Genomic DNA, 19,387 nt, shown 5'->3' on the forward strand with positions numbered 1-19,387 from the left:
CTTTTTATACTGTTAGGGACCAAACGACGGTCTCTAGGACCTGAGTCATGTTTACCAGAAAGAGACAGGATATGCGCTCATCCTGCCTGGCCAATCATGTAACTCCAGCTACTCCTGTAACTGAGACAAAGAACTGCCTGTATATAAGCCGCCATACTACTTTGTTCGGGGCTCTTGTCAGATTCCCTTGTGTGGGATGAGACTTGGGCCCTAGCACGCTAGGAATAAACAAACTCCCTCCTTGCGTTTGCAATAGTGTGGTGGACTTGCTCTCTCGGTCGGTTCGGAGATACGGGCTCGGAGCATAACAATACCACATTACACATGAAATCCTTTAAAGTCTCTCTTTCTCCAAAGATATAGTACATAGAAAATGTACACTTTAGTAAGCAATGGGAAAATTAAAAATTTGCAACCTATAGTTAGCAGAGAGTTAGCTGAGACTTCTCAAGATTCAAAAATCTGTTCAATTATTCTATATTTTAAAAAGACCAGTTTTAAGTTGGAATAAAAAGAATTTAGGATAGATTACTTCTCATAGACACTGGAAGCAAGTTATGGGCAGCTTGAGAGTAGTGCCAGAAGGTTGTTAAATAGAAGACAAAATCACTTCATCCTGAACAAAGAACAGTGTGTGATACAGTGAAAATACCCAGATATCAGAGATCAGGAATAGGCTCTGCTACCATTTAGTATTAAGAGTCAGGTGTCAAGAATACAACTGTCTGTTATAACTCTCATTTCACAAGTGAAGACTGAGTTCAGAGACATCAAAATGACTTGTCCATCATACAGAATCATTTCAACACACTGAATAGTGGATCTGAAAGACAGTATGAACTTGGACACAGCACGCCAATGTTAGCAAGACATTACACAAACTCTCCTGGGAAGTGAAGCCTATAAGAAGGCAGCAGGCTAAATTCAAAGCCCTTCTTTCATCTGTGCTGTTTTCAGTAATAAAATCTCCATAACCAGCTAGAAAAGTTGCACTATAGTTAGTTTTCAACATAACGCATTTAAAAAGTATCCTAATGTTAACATCAGCAAAAGTCTGCAGCTGATCAAACCTCTTAGAAAAGGTCCTAACAATAAACAACTAGCATCTGTATCATGTGTGCAACCTACTTGATGTGGCCTGATCCCGCGGTAGTGAGCTGCTCATCATCTTCAGGATTGAAAGTAACCTTAAAAACTTCCTGGGAGAAAGCTTTTGTCCTCAGTATAGGCTTCTCTTCTTTCCAGTTCCAGATGGTCAGGGTGTAATCAGGGCTGCCACCGACAGAAGCCAGCAGGGTACCATCGAAGTTAAAGTCCACGTACGCATAGGCCAGATCAGTTCCATCTGAAAGGATGAGGAGATGAATGGGAGTCTAATAACAGAAATAGCACTTCACTTTCAAAACTATATTATTTCAAAAATAAAAAAGCAAGAGAGAACACCCGTAGTGATGTGCGTTGGTGGAAGAATGTCAAGAATCCCATAAAGAAACAATTTCAAAACCATTCATCACCTCTGGCTGGAGAATGTATTACACAATATGGAGGGAAGGGGTAAGGGTGAAGAAGTCTTAACCACATTTTGCCTGAGAAAGATGCATTGAGAATATATTCTATTTTACGAAGCAGGGAAGACATGTTAGACAGCATGTCTAACAAAAACATGTTAGACAGCAGAGAGAAGTCAATTTAAAAACTGCCACTGAATTTTTCACAAAATAAAAATGATGACTCTCGGTTTCTGGTTATGCATGTGAGGAGCTAAGAAGTTACCATTCCATCCTAACAACAAATAAAAAGCTGAAAAGACGAAAAAAACCAACAGCTCTTCTTGAATCTGTAAGAGAGGGAAGAAACCGGGGCAAAGCCCTGCCCCTGAGAACCGAGAGACCGACAGGAAAATATAGAGATACTCAGGTCACCACCAGAGAAGGCAATGGCATCCCCCTCCAGGACTCTTGCCTGGAAAATCCCAAGGACGGAGGAGCCTGGTGGGCTGCAGTCCATGGGGTCGCTAAGAGTCAGACACGACTGAGCGACTTCACTTGCACTTTTCACTTTCATGCATTGGAGAAGGAAATGGCAACCCACTCCAGTGTTCGTGCCTGGAGAATCCCAGGGACGGGGGAGCCTGGTGAGCTGCCATCTGTGGGGCCGCACAGAGTCGGACACGACTGAAGTGACTTAGCAGCAGCAGCAAGTCACCACAGCAGAGATTTCCAAGCGGAAACAGCCAAAACAGCTTCAGGAACCACTGCCCGCAATAAAACCTGAACTCTGGTTGCAGGAGGCTGTGTGGATAAGTCTGAGAATTAAAAACTCCAGGGGAACCAGCCACAAGGTGGCCCCAACAATGTTGTGAGATTTATCTCCAGGAGCTTGACTAGATTCCTAAACTAAAAATATCCAGAAAAAAATCTCCAGAGGATTCCAGGAGAGGGAAGGAGAAAGGAGCCATTTTGAAATACCCAGAGTCCTCTGGTCTTAATAAGGTCTGCCCTCAGGGGAAACTCATTAACTAATTAACCAGAGCCTGAAGAGCTGGGGTTTATCAGCAGCCTAACTGCCCTGCGGAAGGAAATATTCAACTCAGCCATCCTCCCCCACCTAAGCTGGGAGAGAATGCTGAGAAATGTTTGTGAAGTTCAGAGTTCAGAGGCATAGGCTCACCAAAAAAATGAGACCTAATCATAGAACTAAAGAATTCTTTCCTTCCCTCGCAACCTACCACCAGGTTACCAAAAGCCTGTTTACCGCAGTTCTTTTTACCCAATACATCATGTCTCGCTATTCAGAAAAAAGGCATACCAAAAAGCAAAAAAAAAAAGAAAAAAAAAGACAACTTGAAGAGATAAAGCATTCATCACAACCAGATATGGCATAGATCCTGGAATTATCAGATTGGGAATTTAAAACAACTACAATTAATATGCTAAGAGCTCTAATGGATAAAGTAGCCAACATTAAGAGCAGAAGAGCAATGTCAGCAAAGAGATGAAAATCCTAAGAAAGAACCAAAAAGTGGATCATCCTTAATAACCTCATCCCATCAGCTGCAAGCAGGAAGAAGCAGAACTGGGGTTTCCCCTAGGAAGAAGAACTTCTGCCTGAAGACATAGAATCAATTCCCGCCCAAGAATTTCCATGCTGTGAGTGTTCCCTACAAACTTCAGATCTGCCAGCCCCCAATTATATAAGCTAATTCCTCCAAATAAATCTCTCTTCTCTCTCCAATCCGTTCTGTTTCTCTGGCAGACCCTGACTGCTACAGTAACGTGAGGTCATCTTGAGAATTCTGTTCACCTTAAACGTGAGATATTTTAAAGATTCTAAGACTCACCTTGAAGGATTCTATAGGGCCTCATTGAAGGATATTCATAAATGATTATCTTTGGGAAAACTCCTTTTTCTGCTACCGTGAAATAAGTTTTATCAGGGTGAACCTATAAAAAACAAAAGGTCACTAAAGTATTAAAAGGGAGATTTTCATATAAATAGTTATATTAATAAGTATTCAGAACCTGTTACTTTATAATTAGTTTATTAGGATCCACTCCAACAGAAAACTCAAAGCTGGATATCTACTAAATACTTGACAGTGGATATAATTTAAACTGAGAACTAGAAGGGTACGCCCTTAAGTATTACTTTCATTAAGAGTCATGTTTAACTCTACAGTTTTTTAAATTGCCATCTGAAGAGCTAGAACCACGGGTCTCAATCTTTAGCAGACATCAGAATCACAAGAAGGGCTTATTAAAGCGCAGACTGCAAGCTTTAACACTGGAGTGTCTGAAGCAGTAAACTGGGGCTGAGAGCTGAGATTGTGTATTTACACGTCCATCATTTTCCCAGGTGATGCTGGTGCTGCTGAATCTGGGAACCGCTCTTTGAAAACAATTATCAGACTGTTCACCTTGCATACAAATCAACCTACCTTCTCGAATAGAAAATTCATGTCTCAGAGTAAGCTGTGTCACAGTTTTTCAACTTTCACCTAGCCAGCAGTACATATCTTAGCATTTCAAATGATAGCCATATACATTGGATGGAGTCATATGTTCATTCCTGTTATTTTTGTTCATTGACACAAATAGTTTATCCAGGGAATATTTACTGTATTTCCTCTGCATCTGACTTAGAAATATTGTATCTTTCACACTTTCAGTAACTTTACACCCATTTCTGCACACCAGGCTCTGCACTAGTTCTGTCTGGTCTGCTCACAACCAGTAGGAAGCACAAGGGAAAGATTAGATGTTCGGATCACGATCCCTCTAGAAACCCTCTTGAGCATCTCATAGGGGCTGCTTGTATGAGCCCCACAGCCCCACAGCTTGTATGAGCACCCACGTCCATTTCTCCTCCTTTCTCTTTCCCTGTGAGGTCTCTCACAGATTAATCTCAACAGATGCCCTTCTCCTGACACCAGTGATGCTGAGAGGACCACTCAGGCTGCCTGTTGCTGGTGAGAACAGATCTGGGATGCCTGTTTTAAGGAGCACAGAGTAGAGAAACAACCAAGGGAAAAGCCGCTGCTATTCAGAGGTCAGGTAAGATAGGTAGAAAAGTATTCTTTTGATGTGGCCACTAATAGGGTCATTGGCCACCTTAGTGAGGTGATAGGAAGAAGACAGCAGAAGTTCAGCTTTGAGGGAAAGATCAAAAATCAGGGGGTAGGGCTTCTCTGGTGGCTCAGTGGTAAAGAGTGCCTGCCCATGCATGAGAAACGAGTTCAACCCCTGATCCGGGAAGATCCCACATGCCACAGAGCAACGAAAGCCACGTGTCACAGCTCTTGAGCCTGTGCCCCAGAGCCAGGGAGCCACAACCACTGACGCCCAGGTGCCCGAGAGCCTGTGCCCCGCAGCCAGAGCAGCCACCACAATGGGAAGCCCCCACAGCACACTAGGGAGCCGCCCCTGCTCTCTGCAGCTACAGAAAAGCCCGGGCAGCAACGAAGACTCGGCAGAGCCAAAAATACATCTTTCTAATTATATATTTTAAAATGTCAGTAGGTAAAGAGAATGCATGGTTAGAAAGGGGCTTTTTTTTTTTTTTTTTTTAAATCAGGGCTTGAGGCTTTCAGGATCTTAATTCCCCAACAAGGGTAACCAGTGGACCCCCAGTGAAGTCCCAGAGAGGGGCCTTTTAAAATGAGAACAAGGTGATTTAATAGTATTCTTTCCTGCTGAGGATGCCCAAAGAAGCAGAGAGTGAAGATACAAGAGAGAAAATGACTAATGGAGACAGACACCTGGGAGGAAGGAAGAGACAGACTTAAAATCACACATCTTTTTGTCGACTATTTGAAATTACTGAGTAGACAATTATACTTCATCTCCTAATGTTCAACTCTATACTTGCATTTTATCTGGCATTTAGCTCTAATTATTACATGAACTACCACTCATGTTATTCATCTTAGGATTTTTGCAGAATGGCAAAATAGCATTTAATGTAAAAAACCTGCATGACTCTAGGAAAGTCACTCAACCTCTATTAACCGCATTTCCTTATCTGTAAAATGAGATGACAATATTAGTAATATCAATATAAATAGTGTAATATTGCATGAAGCTAATGTCAGTGAACGTAGTGGTTATAATCACGAATTGAAAACGCCTTAGAATAAAGATTGCTGTGCACCTCATGCAATCCCATGACTCCAAATAAACCCACAATTGGGTTGCTTTTCCTAAATCACCAAAGGCATACCCCAGTGACACCAATTCCGATTCCACTGCTACTTCGCAAGTAGCTCTGTTCTTTGGTTTTCAGATTCAGAAAAATCAACTGGTTCCCAGCTATGTACATCACGATACTGCTTTCCAGAAGTTTCAGGTTGGCCCGCTTTCTGGAGTCATAACCAAAGGAATGTCTGTGGGTAAGTTGCTAAGGAAAAGGAGCAAAGCACAGTAACCATGGGGGGTGGCGGTGAGTAAGCAATGAAATTAATATATTTTTTAAACCCATACCCTTAGTAGCTAAATTTTATACCAAAACAGTTTTTTAATGTATTACTAATGTAACTAAAGACTCTGATGCTGGGAGGGATTGGGGGCAGGAGGAGAAGGGGACGACAGAGGGTGAGATGGCTGGATGGCATCACTGACTCAATGGACATGAGTCTGAGTGAACTCCGGGAGTTGGTGATGGACAGGGAGGCCTGGCGTGCTGCGATTCATGGGGTCACAAAGAGTCGGAAACGACTGAGCGACTGAACTGAACTGAATGTAAACTTATTTTTAAATTATGTGAAAATTGTCTTACTCTAAGTTAATAATTTAATTTTCCTAGGAAAACCCTGAAAGCACATTAATTTTAATTTTGTTTTCAATAAAAAATAAAGTTGAACTTTCAATTTGAGTACTATAGGTTTCCCTCGTAGCTCAGTCAGTAAAGAATCTGCCTGCAATGCAGGAGACCCAGGTTTGATTCCTGGATCAGGAAGATCCCCTAGAAAAGGAAATGGCAACCCACTCCAGTACTCTTGCCTAAAGAATCCTATGGACAGAGGAGCCTGGCAGGCTACAGTCCACAGTGTCACAACAGTCAGACCCGACTTAGTGACTAAATCACCACCAAGGAGCAAAGGCACTCCCTAAATAATTTCATTTTCCTCTCTCCTGCTAACATTTCCTTTCTGTATCACTAGTATACACAGGTATATAGATGAATGTGTGTGCATTGATGCTATAGAGTATAACTTCATTAATTCAAAATAGGTTTAAAAAATTGAGCTGTAAACTATTTTCAAATGTACATTGTTACTATACTCAAGTTCAAATTAATATAATCCAAAATATGACTATAATAATTAAATGAGATCAACCTATTAAAAAATTATCGTTTGCAAAGAAATATATTATACAGTGTAACTTAAATAGATTCTTATTTTCCAAGAATTCATTACTGAACACAAAAGTTGAAGGTACACAAGACAAGTATCTATTTCTTGAGCCCGTGGTTTTCTTTTTAATCTGATTTTAGAGGATTCCTCATATGTGTTAGTAAATACTTTCAGAAAAAAAAATTATACAGAGATTTTAACAAGAGGATCTGTAGGATGTTAAAAAATGATCAAATTTTAACTAGTGCAATTTGAATTATGAAATATAAATTATAACTAACAACAAGTAACTATACCTATCTCATTGCCTAATAGTTAAATTGAAAAAGAGAGAGAAAACATTTCAGGGGCATTTGTACAAGAAAAAGGAATTTTATAAATTTAAAGACACAAATGCCTAAAATGGAATCTTATGAAGAAATGCAAATGAATATGTGATCTAAGATCTAGATGAAGCTATTCTTGCCTTATGGAGAATACCTGGGGCTGCCTCACAAATAAAGACTAGAATCTAACAGAGCCTGGATTTTGTTATTGTTCAGTCACTCAGTCGTGTCCAACTCTTTTTGACCCCATGGACTGCAGCATGCCAGGCTTCCCAGTCCTTCACAATCTCCCAGAGTTTGCCAAACTCATGTCCATTGAGTCAGTGATGCCATCCAGTCATCTCATCCTCTGGCATCCCCTTCTCCACCTACCTTCAATCTTTCCCAGCATCAGGGTCTTTTCCAATGAGTCAGTTCTTCGCATAAGGTGGCCAAAGTATTGGAGCTTCAACTTCAGCATCAGTCCTTCTAATGAATATTCAGGACTGATTTCCTTCTGGACTGACTAGTTTCATTTTCTTGCAGCCCAAGGACTCTCAAGAGCCTTCTCCAGCACCACAGTTCAAAAGCATCAATTCTTCGGTGCTCAGCTTTCTTTACAGTCCAACCCTCACATCCGTACATGACTACTGGAAAAACCATAGCTCTGACTATATGGACTTTTGTCAGAAAAGCAATGTTTCTGCTTTTTAATACGCTATCTAGGTTTGTCACAGCTTTTCTTCCAGAGTGTCTTTTAATTTCACGGCTGCAGTCACCTTCTGCAGTGATTTTGGAGCCCAAGAAAATAAAGTCTGTCACTGTGTTCAGTTTTTCCCCATCTATTTGCAAAGTGATGGGACTGGATGCCATGATTTAGTTTTCTGAATGTTGAGCTTTAAGCCAGCTTTTTCACTCTTCTCTTTTCACCCTCATCAAGAGGTTCTTTAGTTCCTCTTCTCTTTTTGCCATTAGAATGGTATCATCTATATCTGTGATTGTTGACATTTCTCCCAGCAATCTTGATTCCAGCTTGTGCTTCATCCAGCCTGGCATTTCACGTAATGTACTCTGCACATGGGCTTCCCTTGTGGCTCAGCACTTGCAGTGTGGGAGACCTGGGTTCGAGCCCTGGGTTGGGAAGATCCCCTAGAGTAGGGAAACGCTACCCATTCCAGTATTCTGGCCTGGAGAATTCCATAGACTGTATAGACACTCAGACATGACTGAGTGACTTTCACTCTGCATATAGAGCTTTCTACGTGGTGCTAGTGGTAAAGAACCCACCTGCCAATGCAGGAGACACAAGAGATGCTGGATCTATCCCCTCAGTCAGGAAGATCCCCTGGAAGAGGGCACAGCAATCCACTCCAGTATTCTTGCCTGGAGAATCCCATGAACAGAGGAGCCTGGCGGGCTATAGTCCATAGGGTCACAAAGAGTCAGACATGACTGAAGCAACTTAGCATGCTTGCACTCACTCTGCATATAAGTTAAATAAGCAGGGTGACAATATACAGCCTTGACAGAGCCTGGTATGGGGCAGGAAGTTCTCCTTTTCCCTCTCCTTAATCACTGCTCTCACCTTTCCTTCTTCTTCCTCTCTTTTCCCAGATACCAGTGTAACACTCTAGGGGGCTAGAGGTACATTTGTAACTATGAAGAGAGAAATGAGGTACAATCCCCTCACTAATTTGGATGATAGAGAATCAGAGACATGCTCATTCATCTAATATTATCATCGCTGATTTCAAGGGGGAAGCTCTGCCTTGCAGCTGCATTGATTGAGAGCCCTTTCCAATGCAGAATGGGTAAGACTGTATCTTCTCAGACACGCTCTTTCTAAATCAGTCACAACCTGCTTGAGGACAGAGATTGCTTCTCATTTATCTGTTTCCTGGAATGCCCCCCAGAGTCTTGAACACAGTAGGCTAAATGAATAAATGAATGCATAACTAGTGTCTGAACTCCCCCTTTTAAACCCAGAAGACAAGGCAGTCCATAAGCAGAGCTCTGAAAAACGTAAAAAATGTGTTCTGATACATCTCCAACTCCCTTGTGTTTTACTTCATCCTTCCTTCTGGCATCTTTTCTTAACTTCTTACCAAAGGCCTAGGGACTTCACTGTCCGTCCATAGCCACCTGGGACCTCCACTTTAAAATGGTGTTTAAACACTATCTTAAGTTCTGTTTAGTGTCTTTTACAAATTATGCTGTGGTTTAGGTGATATTTTATAAACTACACATTTATTGATTGATTTAGAAGACACAAATTTTAAATCTGATATATATAAAGCATTTTAAAAGTACCTGGGGCACACACATGACAGCTGACTTCTTGGAGCTTCTCACAAGAAACAGAGATTATTGGTTCCATCTCCAGAAAGTAGGACAAAGTCTAATGCAGGACATCCATAAAGGCAGATTTTGATTCAAGATCTGGAAGAGCTCTCTAATAATGGAAGCTATTCAAAAATGGGATCAGCTGCTTTGTGACTGCCCTGGTTTTGAAAGTGATCAAGACAAGCCCAAAGCTTACACATTCACTCATCCAGCATGAGTAGAAAGGATTCATGCACTGAGTCAAAAGTCAAGATCTCTCTGGCTCCCTGATTTATAAACTTGGCATCTCTCTCTAAAACAGAGATCCTTGTATTCTGAAGCAGCAAGTCCCTAGTGTTGACAGCCAGGAGAAGGCAGCACAATGAAAACTACCCGAGAAGTTTTTCAGAGTACATATCCCCAAAGCCCCATCCTCATGGAAATAATGCCAGTAGGTCCAGGAAGCTTTCTGAGCATGTGCATGTCAGTAGAAGCTTCTAGATGACTGATAAACCACCTCATTTTAAAAATAGGCTAGAAGGCCAACAGCATAACTTTCATTGGTCCAAGGGCTACAGATTTATTTTTTTAAAAGGCCCTCAAGAGAGAAAACTCCAGGTTACAAGTTTCAGAGTGAATTAGTTTTAGTTGTACCTAGGATTGGAGAAGGAAACAGCAACCCACTCCAGTGTTCTTGCCTGGAGAATCCCAGGGACGGGGGAGCCTGGTGGGCTGCCGTCTATGGAGTCGCACAGAGTCGGACACGACTGAAGCGACTTAGCAGCAGCAGCAGCAGCAGCAGCAGCAGGATTAGAAAAACAGAGTTAGAAGCTAAAATAACAATCTGGTCAATCTTTAAATAAAAAGCAAAACTGAGTCAGGAAGTACACTGCCCTAGCTCTGTACTGCTGCTATTGCTGCTAAGTCACTTCAGTCGTGTTCGACTCCGTGCGACCCCAGAGACAACAGTCTACCAGGCTCCCCCGTTCCTGGGATTCTCCAGGCAAGAACACTGGAGTGGGTTGCCATTTCCTTCTCCAATGCATGAAAGTGGAAAGTGAAAGTGAAGTCGCTCAGTCGTGTCCGACTCCTAGCGACCCCATGGACTGCAGCCTACCAGGCTCCTCTGTCCATGGGATTTTCCAGACAAGAGTACTGGAGTGGGGTGCCATTGCCTTCTCCACCCTACCTCTGTAAGCACCCCTTTCATAAAGGGCCTAAACCTCAGTGTTTAGGCCATGTGGTCATAATCACTGCCCTTTGGAAGGTAAACATACTAAACTGCTAAACAAAGGCCTTAATGGAAATTGTCTTCAAACCAGTGCCTTACAAACCTACATCATAAAGTGACAGCAAACCCCAAATCCCCTTGTTAATTATCCTACTTTTATATTTCTCTATAGACTCTTATTCTCCTATTAAAACCTGTACTTTTGTTCCCTGCTCCCTCCTTAGGGTTATCTTCTCTTTAATTTATCTGATAAATAATGTGAAAGTACTAAGGCCTGACAATGGCCATGTTAGTGTTTTAAGAAGGGGGATCAATGATTTTCACTTGACAGGCACTGAAAAAGGGTGCCAAGCTGGTAGAGATAAATGGGAATAAAAGTCCTCCTGGTTTCCTTCACATCAGATCTCCTGAAATGATAGCCAGAAAAGCATTATTTCTTTTTATGGTTATTTGGCTTCTAACAAAAGCTTAGTCTAAATTAAGACCATGGCTATAGTTTGCCAACCCCTGACCTAAAAAGCTGAAATTCCAAAATTATACAAGACTGGAGTGGATACACAAGTGTAAGAAGATCCAGCGGTATGTTTGAATCTGGAGTCACAAAAGGCATTGAGACAAGCTCCATGTAATCGTAGAAGAAGCTTTCTGATATTTTCCTCTTAACTTCTTCCTCTGCCTCTTCTGCATCTGGGGCAGGAGTTTCCATATACCGAGATTCTAAAAAGTTAAAAATATTTTAACTAAGAAGAGTGTCTGATCAATCCTCATATCATATTTCATGAAGACAAGAGGAATGTAACTAGCCCATAATACTCTAGCAGGAACTACTACTTCTGGCCTGAACACAGGATGTACCACAAGTGAGCACGTGGTTCCAGCAGTCTCAAAAGACAGCACATGATCAGTTTCAAGGAAGAGTTATTCTCACTAATGTAGGGTGGATCATTCCTTATACCATCCCACTGCCCAGAAGAATCCAGTATGAGTATGTGATTCTCAGAAATGAAATATACAGCTCCAGAGCTGCTAAACCACCCTATCAGAATATGTTTTATGTTCTTTCTTTTATCATTCCCCACATACCTTGCAAACATTTCTTTTATGGATTTACAACTGTTAAGTTAAAACAGGGACAATCACTGATAGAAAACTAATAAAAATTACCTTCAAGGCTTTCTGCATAGTCATCTTGAAGTGAACTTGAACTTCCTTCCACATATGATTCATCATCCTCTATATATGATTCTTCCCCTTCAGTAAATCCTTCGCCTATGGTATTGTCAATAGACTTGTGATCCTCTTTCATAGCAGCTATTAAAAATAAATTGTTTTAATAATTTCTAAATTTGAATTAAACATTTTCTTACTTTCAAAGAAGCTAATATGTCCAATTCATGTGTACTCTAAATTGAATGAATTTTAAACTCAAAAATTCTTTAAAAAAACATTTTATTTGGTCACTTTTGTAGCTTTACAAAAATTGTTTCAAGCTTTTCCTGTGAGTTAATCTCCATTTTCACTTCATTACCAGTTTATTTCCTATCAAAACAGACTTATAAGAAAGTAAAAGGTAAAGAAAAAAAGATTGGCTGGTATGCTGCTATCATTTTTTCAATTTAATTTGATTTGACCAACCTGTTATTTATATGGGACCTTTTAAGGGCTTCCCTAGTGGCTCAGGTGGTAAAGAATCTGCCTGCAATGTGGGAGACCTGGGTTAGATCCCTGGGCTTGGAAGATCCCCTGGAGAAGGGAACAGCTACCCAGTCCAGTATTCTGGCCTGGAGAATTCTACATAGTTCATGAGATTGCAAAGAGTCAGACATGACTGAGTAACTTTCACTTCACTTTCATGCCAAAGATAAGTAAAGCTGACTGAGCAACTAAGCACAGACAAGAATAAACTTCTCTGGGTGTGACTATTTATCTCTGAATGATACCCCAGGAATAAGTCAGATTATTCTCTTTAGAACAAGCTAGAAGAGAAAGAGAACTGGAATGGGAGTAAAACAGACCTGCTAACAGGCCTAAGTTAGCATTCAGATCAAGGCCAAACATGAGTGTGGTTCAAATATACCATGTCAAGCAGGTGAAAGGGCCAAGTAAAGTTTCAGAATAACAAGGCAGAAATGGTAAGTGAGCTAGAAATAAGTGGAACCACATAGCAGATCTAGCTGTGAAAGTGAAAGTGTCAGTCCTCAGTCGTGTCTGACTCTTTGCGACCCCATGGACTGTAGCTCGCCAGGCTCCTCTATGACATTTCTCCAGGCAAGAATACTGGAGTGGGTAGCCATTCTCTTCTCCAGGGGATCTTCCCAACCCAGGGATGGAACCCACAGGCAGATTCTTTACTGTCTGAGCCAAGATCTAGCTGAGATGAAGGTAAAAGATGAGAAATAAGGCCCAAGACTAATATGAATGGGGCAAGAAAGCTGGGCCAAGCCAATGAACAAGACAACAGGATAGGGTTCTATAGGATTCATACATTTGGATGGAAAGGAAATAATCCTGGACACCTAGACGTGGCCCCATTTCTTGAATTGCCCCAACAGGGACCCTTGGGTAACTATTCTCCAATAATACCACTGAACAGATATCTTAGCTCTTCCATGTGACTATCACAATCAAATATTATTTCCCTGTCTCTAGATTACAATATTAAAAGCTTGATACCCAAGCTGCCATGAAATGAATTAAGGCTGCCAGCTTGGATAATGGAATTGGGAGTGAATACACGCGAAGGGGAGTAAATCATTTTTCTAAAAATGAATATTCTGAGCCTAGATGAAGGGCTGTGACACTGATAGGAAAAGTGGAGCTTGGAAAGAAAAAACTAACAGGTGGTGCTGGACAAACGGTCATTATCATTAAATCCATCCATCCAGGAAAATGCTGCAAAGGACTGGAAACTATACAGTAGACGATCCTCTGTGCAGGAAGCAGAGAGGAGTGTAAATAGAAAAACAAAAGAGATGCAAACTGAAGTTTTTTGAGGAGAGTGATATCTGGGGAGGATAACTCTAGTGGAGGTATGGTCAGGATGACTTGAGTAGAGATCCTTGTTACAAAAGTCCAAGCAAGAGAAGATAAACACCTAAAATAAAACATAATATGGAGAAATCATGGATTGGCCAGATAATGCCTCAGATAAACTGAAAGAATTTAATGTACAATTTATAAGTAAATTGATTTCCCCAGGACCTGATCTCCTCTAGGTGAATACTAAAAATTGTATTTCTGAAGCTAGACTTAGGGCTAGAAACTAAAAAAAGTCAAGATTCCACTAAGCTACCTCACACCATGATGCCCAGTCAGAAAGAACTGGCACTCTTTTAAAAATCCTATTACAAAATCTTCACTTTCCCTTCTATCTTCCATGTATAGTATCCAATTTAATTCTCAGACAGCTCACATGGTCATTTTGTGGGTAGAATAACTGAGGTGCAGAAAGCTGAAATAATATATCTAAGATCAAGCATCTCTAAATAGTAGACCCAGGACTCAAAACTGAAGTCCAGTTCTCTTTCCACTACACTGTATCAGAGGGGCCCATTAAAGAGCTCAGAGACCCGACAGGAAGGAGCCAGACCAGATGCGAAGATGGGTCACTATCAGTATAGAGATGATAGTAGCTTCTCTGTTCTTTAGGAGCTAGACATAAAATGATTAAAACACAGAATCTGCCCCCTAAAGAACTTAAGAGTTTAGTAGAGGAATTAAACAAGTAAACTTTTCTGTCATATAAACTTAGATATGCACTCTTTAAAAATTATTTTATCTAAATTTAATAATAAAGACCCTAAGTGTACACTACAATCTTTACTTACTTCCTGATGGAGATCTAGAGGAATGAGACTGCCTTCTGTCACTCTTGGATCTATCTGATTTCTCCCCATCAGCATCCTGATCATCTGGTTCCTTCATTTTCTCTGTAAGCATAAGATTGAGACAGAGAAAGGGAGAGGGCTATAAGACAGAAATCAGAATTCTTTTCCGCTCAACAAATTCCACAAGCACCAAACACCATATGTGTTGACAATCTTATGTTTACACAGTATCAGAAATGACTTTACCAGCAGGAGGCCACACCTACCATCAGAGACCTCTGCAGTGTGGCAAAATAGAGTCAGATACTCCCTTCCTCCAAGCAAACTTGTCACCATGGTGCCCTCTGGTTTTCCAGAGGTCCACAGTGGGACACCACCCAAGTCCATCATCATTCCCTAAATGCTCCACCATTAAAATTAACCCTCTGCCATCCTGCCTCAGGTTCATCCCCTCTACTTCCTCTTTCCATCATCAAATTCCCCTGGTGTTGCTAACCAATTTCAATATTTAAATATTTGTTGAGGACATATTCTCTGTATCAAGTCTTACGTTAGGCACTAAATTACAGTACTGAACTAGAAAGATACAACCCTTGACTTAGTGGAGCTTGTTTAGAAAGACAGGTATTAAAAAAGCAATTAAAATGTAATGAGTTTTACAAAAATTAGGGTGCTGTGGGCACATATAGCAAGAAGATGAAACCATGTCTGGAGTTAGCAAAGAGGCATTTGAGATAGGAGATTAGACGAGGTTGGCCAGGCATGAAGTGGGAAGTGAGGGAGCTTCAGAGAGATACTTGCATCTGTGAAGGGCTGAAAGCAGGCTACTGGCTAGATCAGGAGAGTAAAATGGACATTGAAGAGGAGGCAGGCAGCAGATTATATAATTGTCTCTAAGTTTTACTGAGGAGTTTAGAACTTATTTCTATGGCAATTGAATGCCACTGAAGGTCTTTAAGGAGGGGAAAGACATGAGATGTTTTCTCTGTCCTCTCTATTGCAGCTCTTGTAGATGAAAACATCTACTATATCTTTCTTCTAAGTTTTCCTTTCCCTGCACCAAACATTGCCTGTTTCCTCAGCATTCTTCTATGGCATGGCTGGCAGGCCGAGTAGAAGTTCTATCTGGATCAGATCTGTGGTTAGATTCAGGTTTGAATCCCAGTTTTGCCTAAAGTTTAGCTAATAAAACTTTACATCAATTCCTCTGCTGTAAAACGAGAATGTAGAGAAAACGTCTTATAAGGCTACTATGAAAATTAGCTGAACTCCTGCATTATTATACCATTCTGATCTCCAAAGACTGTCTCCCCAAAGCAGCTATGATCTACACTACATGATCAGTGCAGGAGAGGGTAGGATGACTCCACCTGCCTTCATCTTCTGAACATAGACTGTAATCCATCTGTTTTCTTGCACTGACATAACAATGACACCCTCTCTTGATTTTTTGTTCATTTTAATTCTTTTAGAATGAAGGAATTGGGAAGTTGTAACCTGGTGAGGCTTTGATGACAGAGAGACTTGTTTGGCCAAGAAAAAAAGGTTAGCTTGGCCAAAGTCCAAGCTCCTAACATCCCTTAACCTGTTAGTCCTTTTATACATAAAATGGGGATGATAAGGTTGTCTGGCAGAATCATTGTAAATATTAAATGAGATCTTTTATACCCACAGTCCTCAACTCTGGCTGTACTTTACAATCACTTGGAAAATGTTTCACAACATAGCATTCTTACGGTCTCACTCCCTATGTAATTCTTTTGGGCAGACAGAGAATAGGAACCAGAGGTAAAGATCAGTGATTTAGACTCCTTTTTAGGTCCTGGAAAATGGGCATTATACTATCACTACTATACATTCTCTTTAATACAGCGAGGGCTCAATAAATATGACTAAATCTTGACAGTTGAAAGAGGTTTAATCTTATTAGGTCCAACCTCTCACCCAAGATAAGTCACATATCTACAGCTCAAGCCCAGCACCACTAGAAAAGTAGTCTTGGCTCTTCCTGTTACTAGTTGTGGGGTGTTGAGTCAGTATTTAACCTCTCTGTGCCCTCTCATCTATAAAGTGCAATACCTACTTCCCAAGGTTGTTCTGAGAGCTCAATGAGTTAATAAAGTTTTCAAAGAACAGTGCCTGACACTCACTATATAAAATAGGGATGAATGTATCACTTCCTGAATAAAGGAACAAATCAAAGAAAACACCAAGAGACACCAGCTTCAATTTAAACATATTAGAGAGTGAACACATTCTGTTAATGAGTACTTTCTATTTCTTAGTAAGCTCATTTTATATTATACGAAATCTCCCTTTCTGCAGCTTGGATCTATTTGGCCCTTATTCTTCTGGGAACACATAGGACAAGTTTTTCTGTTTACTATAGCCATTCAAATAATTGTAGCTGGTTTACTTTCCTCCCCAGATCCTCTTTTCCAAGCTAAAGCATCTCAATTCTTTCAACTATTCCTCACTAACATATTTTCAACTTTTTTCAGCATCTGGACAGATCAAGAAATTAATCCCCAGTGCATCATATACCCCTCCCAATTTTATATGTACTTTGAAGGATCTGGACACTTTCCAGAAGATATGAACCATCACTTTACTGGTTAGGGACATTGTGTTTTTTCAAGGTAGCCTAATATTATGCTATCTGCAAGGGTGGGGTGAGCAGGCTCATTATATACTGACTCTTCATAATCCATTTGTGGCCAACTAGAATCACTAAACCTTATTTGTGTGTTCCTAACCATGTCCTATCTTATACAACTAAACTAGCTAGGTTTGGGTGGAGAAGGCAATGGCACCCCACTCCAGTACTCTTGCCTGGAAAATCCCATGGATGGAGGAGCCTGGTGGGCTTCAGTCCATGGGGTCACAAAGAGTCGGATACGACTGAGCGACTTCACTTTCACTTTTCACTTTCATGCATTGGAGAAGGAAATGGCAGCCCACTCCAGTGTTCTTGCCTGGAGAATCCCAGGGACATGGGAGCCTGGTGGGCTGCCGTCTATGGGGTCGCACAGAGTCGGACACGATTGAAGCGACTTAGCAGCAGCAGCAGCAGCAGCAGCAGCAGCAGCAGCAGCAGCAGCAGCAGCAGCAGCTAGGTTTGGGAGTCTATTTGTAGAACTATCTTACATCTATTTTCATTAGACTCACACTCACTGTTCCAGCCTATGGCTAATCCTGTTAACTAACTCACTAGGTAGACTGTGAAGTTTTGAGTCAACCCTGAAGAAGTATAAAGACAAAAGAAAATTACAGTACACAGTGATGCAGAATATGTGTTGCTAGAAGGAGGTTGGCTAGAAGCCAGACAGAGAGCTCCCCAAGGTAACATTACTCAGATTCATTTCCTAGATTCCAGAGTCAGTCCCCACTCTCACAAACTCAGGGTGCCAGAGATGCTCACGTTGAGAGTCATACATTCCTGCATAAAAACAGACACTCAGTTTTTACTCTACAGTGTGAAATACAACTGTATTGGAGAGAGAATAATAGCTCGTGGGTTTTGTTGTTGTTGTTTTTTTAATGTTTACCATGTGTCAAGCACAGTTCTGAGGATCTTACACATACTGTTGACTGTTTCACGTATTTCTCGAAACTCCATGAGTTAGGTACATTTTACAGATAAGAAAGCAGAGCAGTTCCTCTTTGAATCCTTTCCTCTCACCCAGCTCATGCAATTGACTTCCAAGTCCTGTTGCCCAGTGTCCAGTTCTGCCTTTTGTGTACATCCTCTGCTTCTAACCCTACCGTCACCATCCTAGTTCCGGTCCCCATCCTGTCTCACCTCTACCATTACCACAGCCCCATTCTCTCCCTTCTCTGGTCCGTTTCTACACTGCCTCTTATTATTTCTAAAACTCAGCTTTTAGTGTGCTGCTCTTCCTGTTTAAAACGTTGTGGTTCCTCGTTGCCGCAGAGTAAGAACTCAGATTCCTTGGTGTGGCACAAAGGTCTTCACTGTAAAGTCTGAAGTTCATCTCCTGTCACCTTCCCCCTTCCTGAACCCTCCTCAGCCCCTCCTCCTTCCCGAAAGTTTTAGTCAGTAGCCAACTGGGACAACTCAACTGTTGCCTGGACATGCCGCCTACTTGTACGCTGCTATTTCCTACTGTATCTTGCCTGTGCTACATACTTGACCTGTATTATCCTAGTTAATTGTAACAGGAACTCCATGAAGTAAGCACCACCACCTTCCCTGCCTAGATGAGGAAACTAAAGTGCAGGTCAACCTGCCAAGTGTCACACGGCTTAGTGTGGGATGGGGTGTCTTGCTGACTGAGAACCCAGGCACTTTCCCACCAACCACCCCACCTCCCCGGCTTTTGGCTCAGCCGGGTCTGACTCAGACTCCAGCTGTCCTCTGTCTTCCTCCCTAGCTAGATTATGAGCTTGTTGCAGGCAGGAACCGTGTCCACTTTGTATCTACAGTGTGGAACCCCATTCCTGCGAATGCTGTCACTTCAAATGCTTAGCGAACTGATCCATAGACAGGATAAGGAATATGTTTCAATGAAGTCCGGAAAACACTAGTTCAGTTTAAGAGAAGTCCAAATAGAGCTCACGGCGCCCTTACTCACTAACAGATTTGAGGGGGAGGTTGTGGGAACTGCCAGGCTTACCTAAGGTACTCCACGGGCGCTCGGCTTTTGGCTTTCGCAGTCACAGCATCAGTCCCAGTTCTCCGTTTACAGCGGTTACCACAGCAACGCCAACACACCTTCCAGATGGGAGGGGACTGCCGGCGCATGCGCTGCCGGAGGTGACTTTCTGGGTCAGCTCAATCTCATTCGCCCTCTAGCCCCGCCCATTTCGTGGCCCAGGATTCAGGATC

At 41.6% G+C, this 19,387-nt stretch overlaps 1 protein-coding gene across 1 annotated transcript in view; it reads right to left on the bottom strand.

The window, feature by feature from the left end:
• Positions 1-19,387, bottom strand: part of CFAP44 (cilia and flagella associated protein 44) — a 126,205-nt gene extending 106,818 nt beyond the window's left edge. The window contains exons 1-7 of the mRNA XM_005674928.3: positions 19,176-19,387; positions 14,539-14,640; positions 11,876-12,022; positions 11,269-11,428; positions 5,719-5,881; positions 3,341-3,443; positions 1,129-1,345 (exon numbers count right to left, since the gene is read on the bottom strand). Coding sequence (XP_005674985.2) covers positions 1,129-1,345; positions 3,341-3,443; positions 5,719-5,881; positions 11,269-11,428; positions 11,876-12,022; positions 14,539-14,635 — 887 coding nt within the window. The 5' untranslated portion in view covers positions 14,636-14,640; positions 19,176-19,387. The remainder of the gene's footprint in view (positions 1-1,128; positions 1,346-3,340; positions 3,444-5,718; positions 5,882-11,268; positions 11,429-11,875; positions 12,023-14,538; positions 14,641-19,175) is intronic.

The sequence above is a fragment of the Capra hircus genome, chromosome 1 (genome assembly GCF_001704415.2).
Source record: "Capra hircus breed San Clemente chromosome 1, ASM170441v1, whole genome shotgun sequence".
In the NCBI taxonomy this organism is placed as follows: Eukaryota; Metazoa; Chordata; class Mammalia; order Artiodactyla; family Bovidae; genus Capra; species Capra hircus.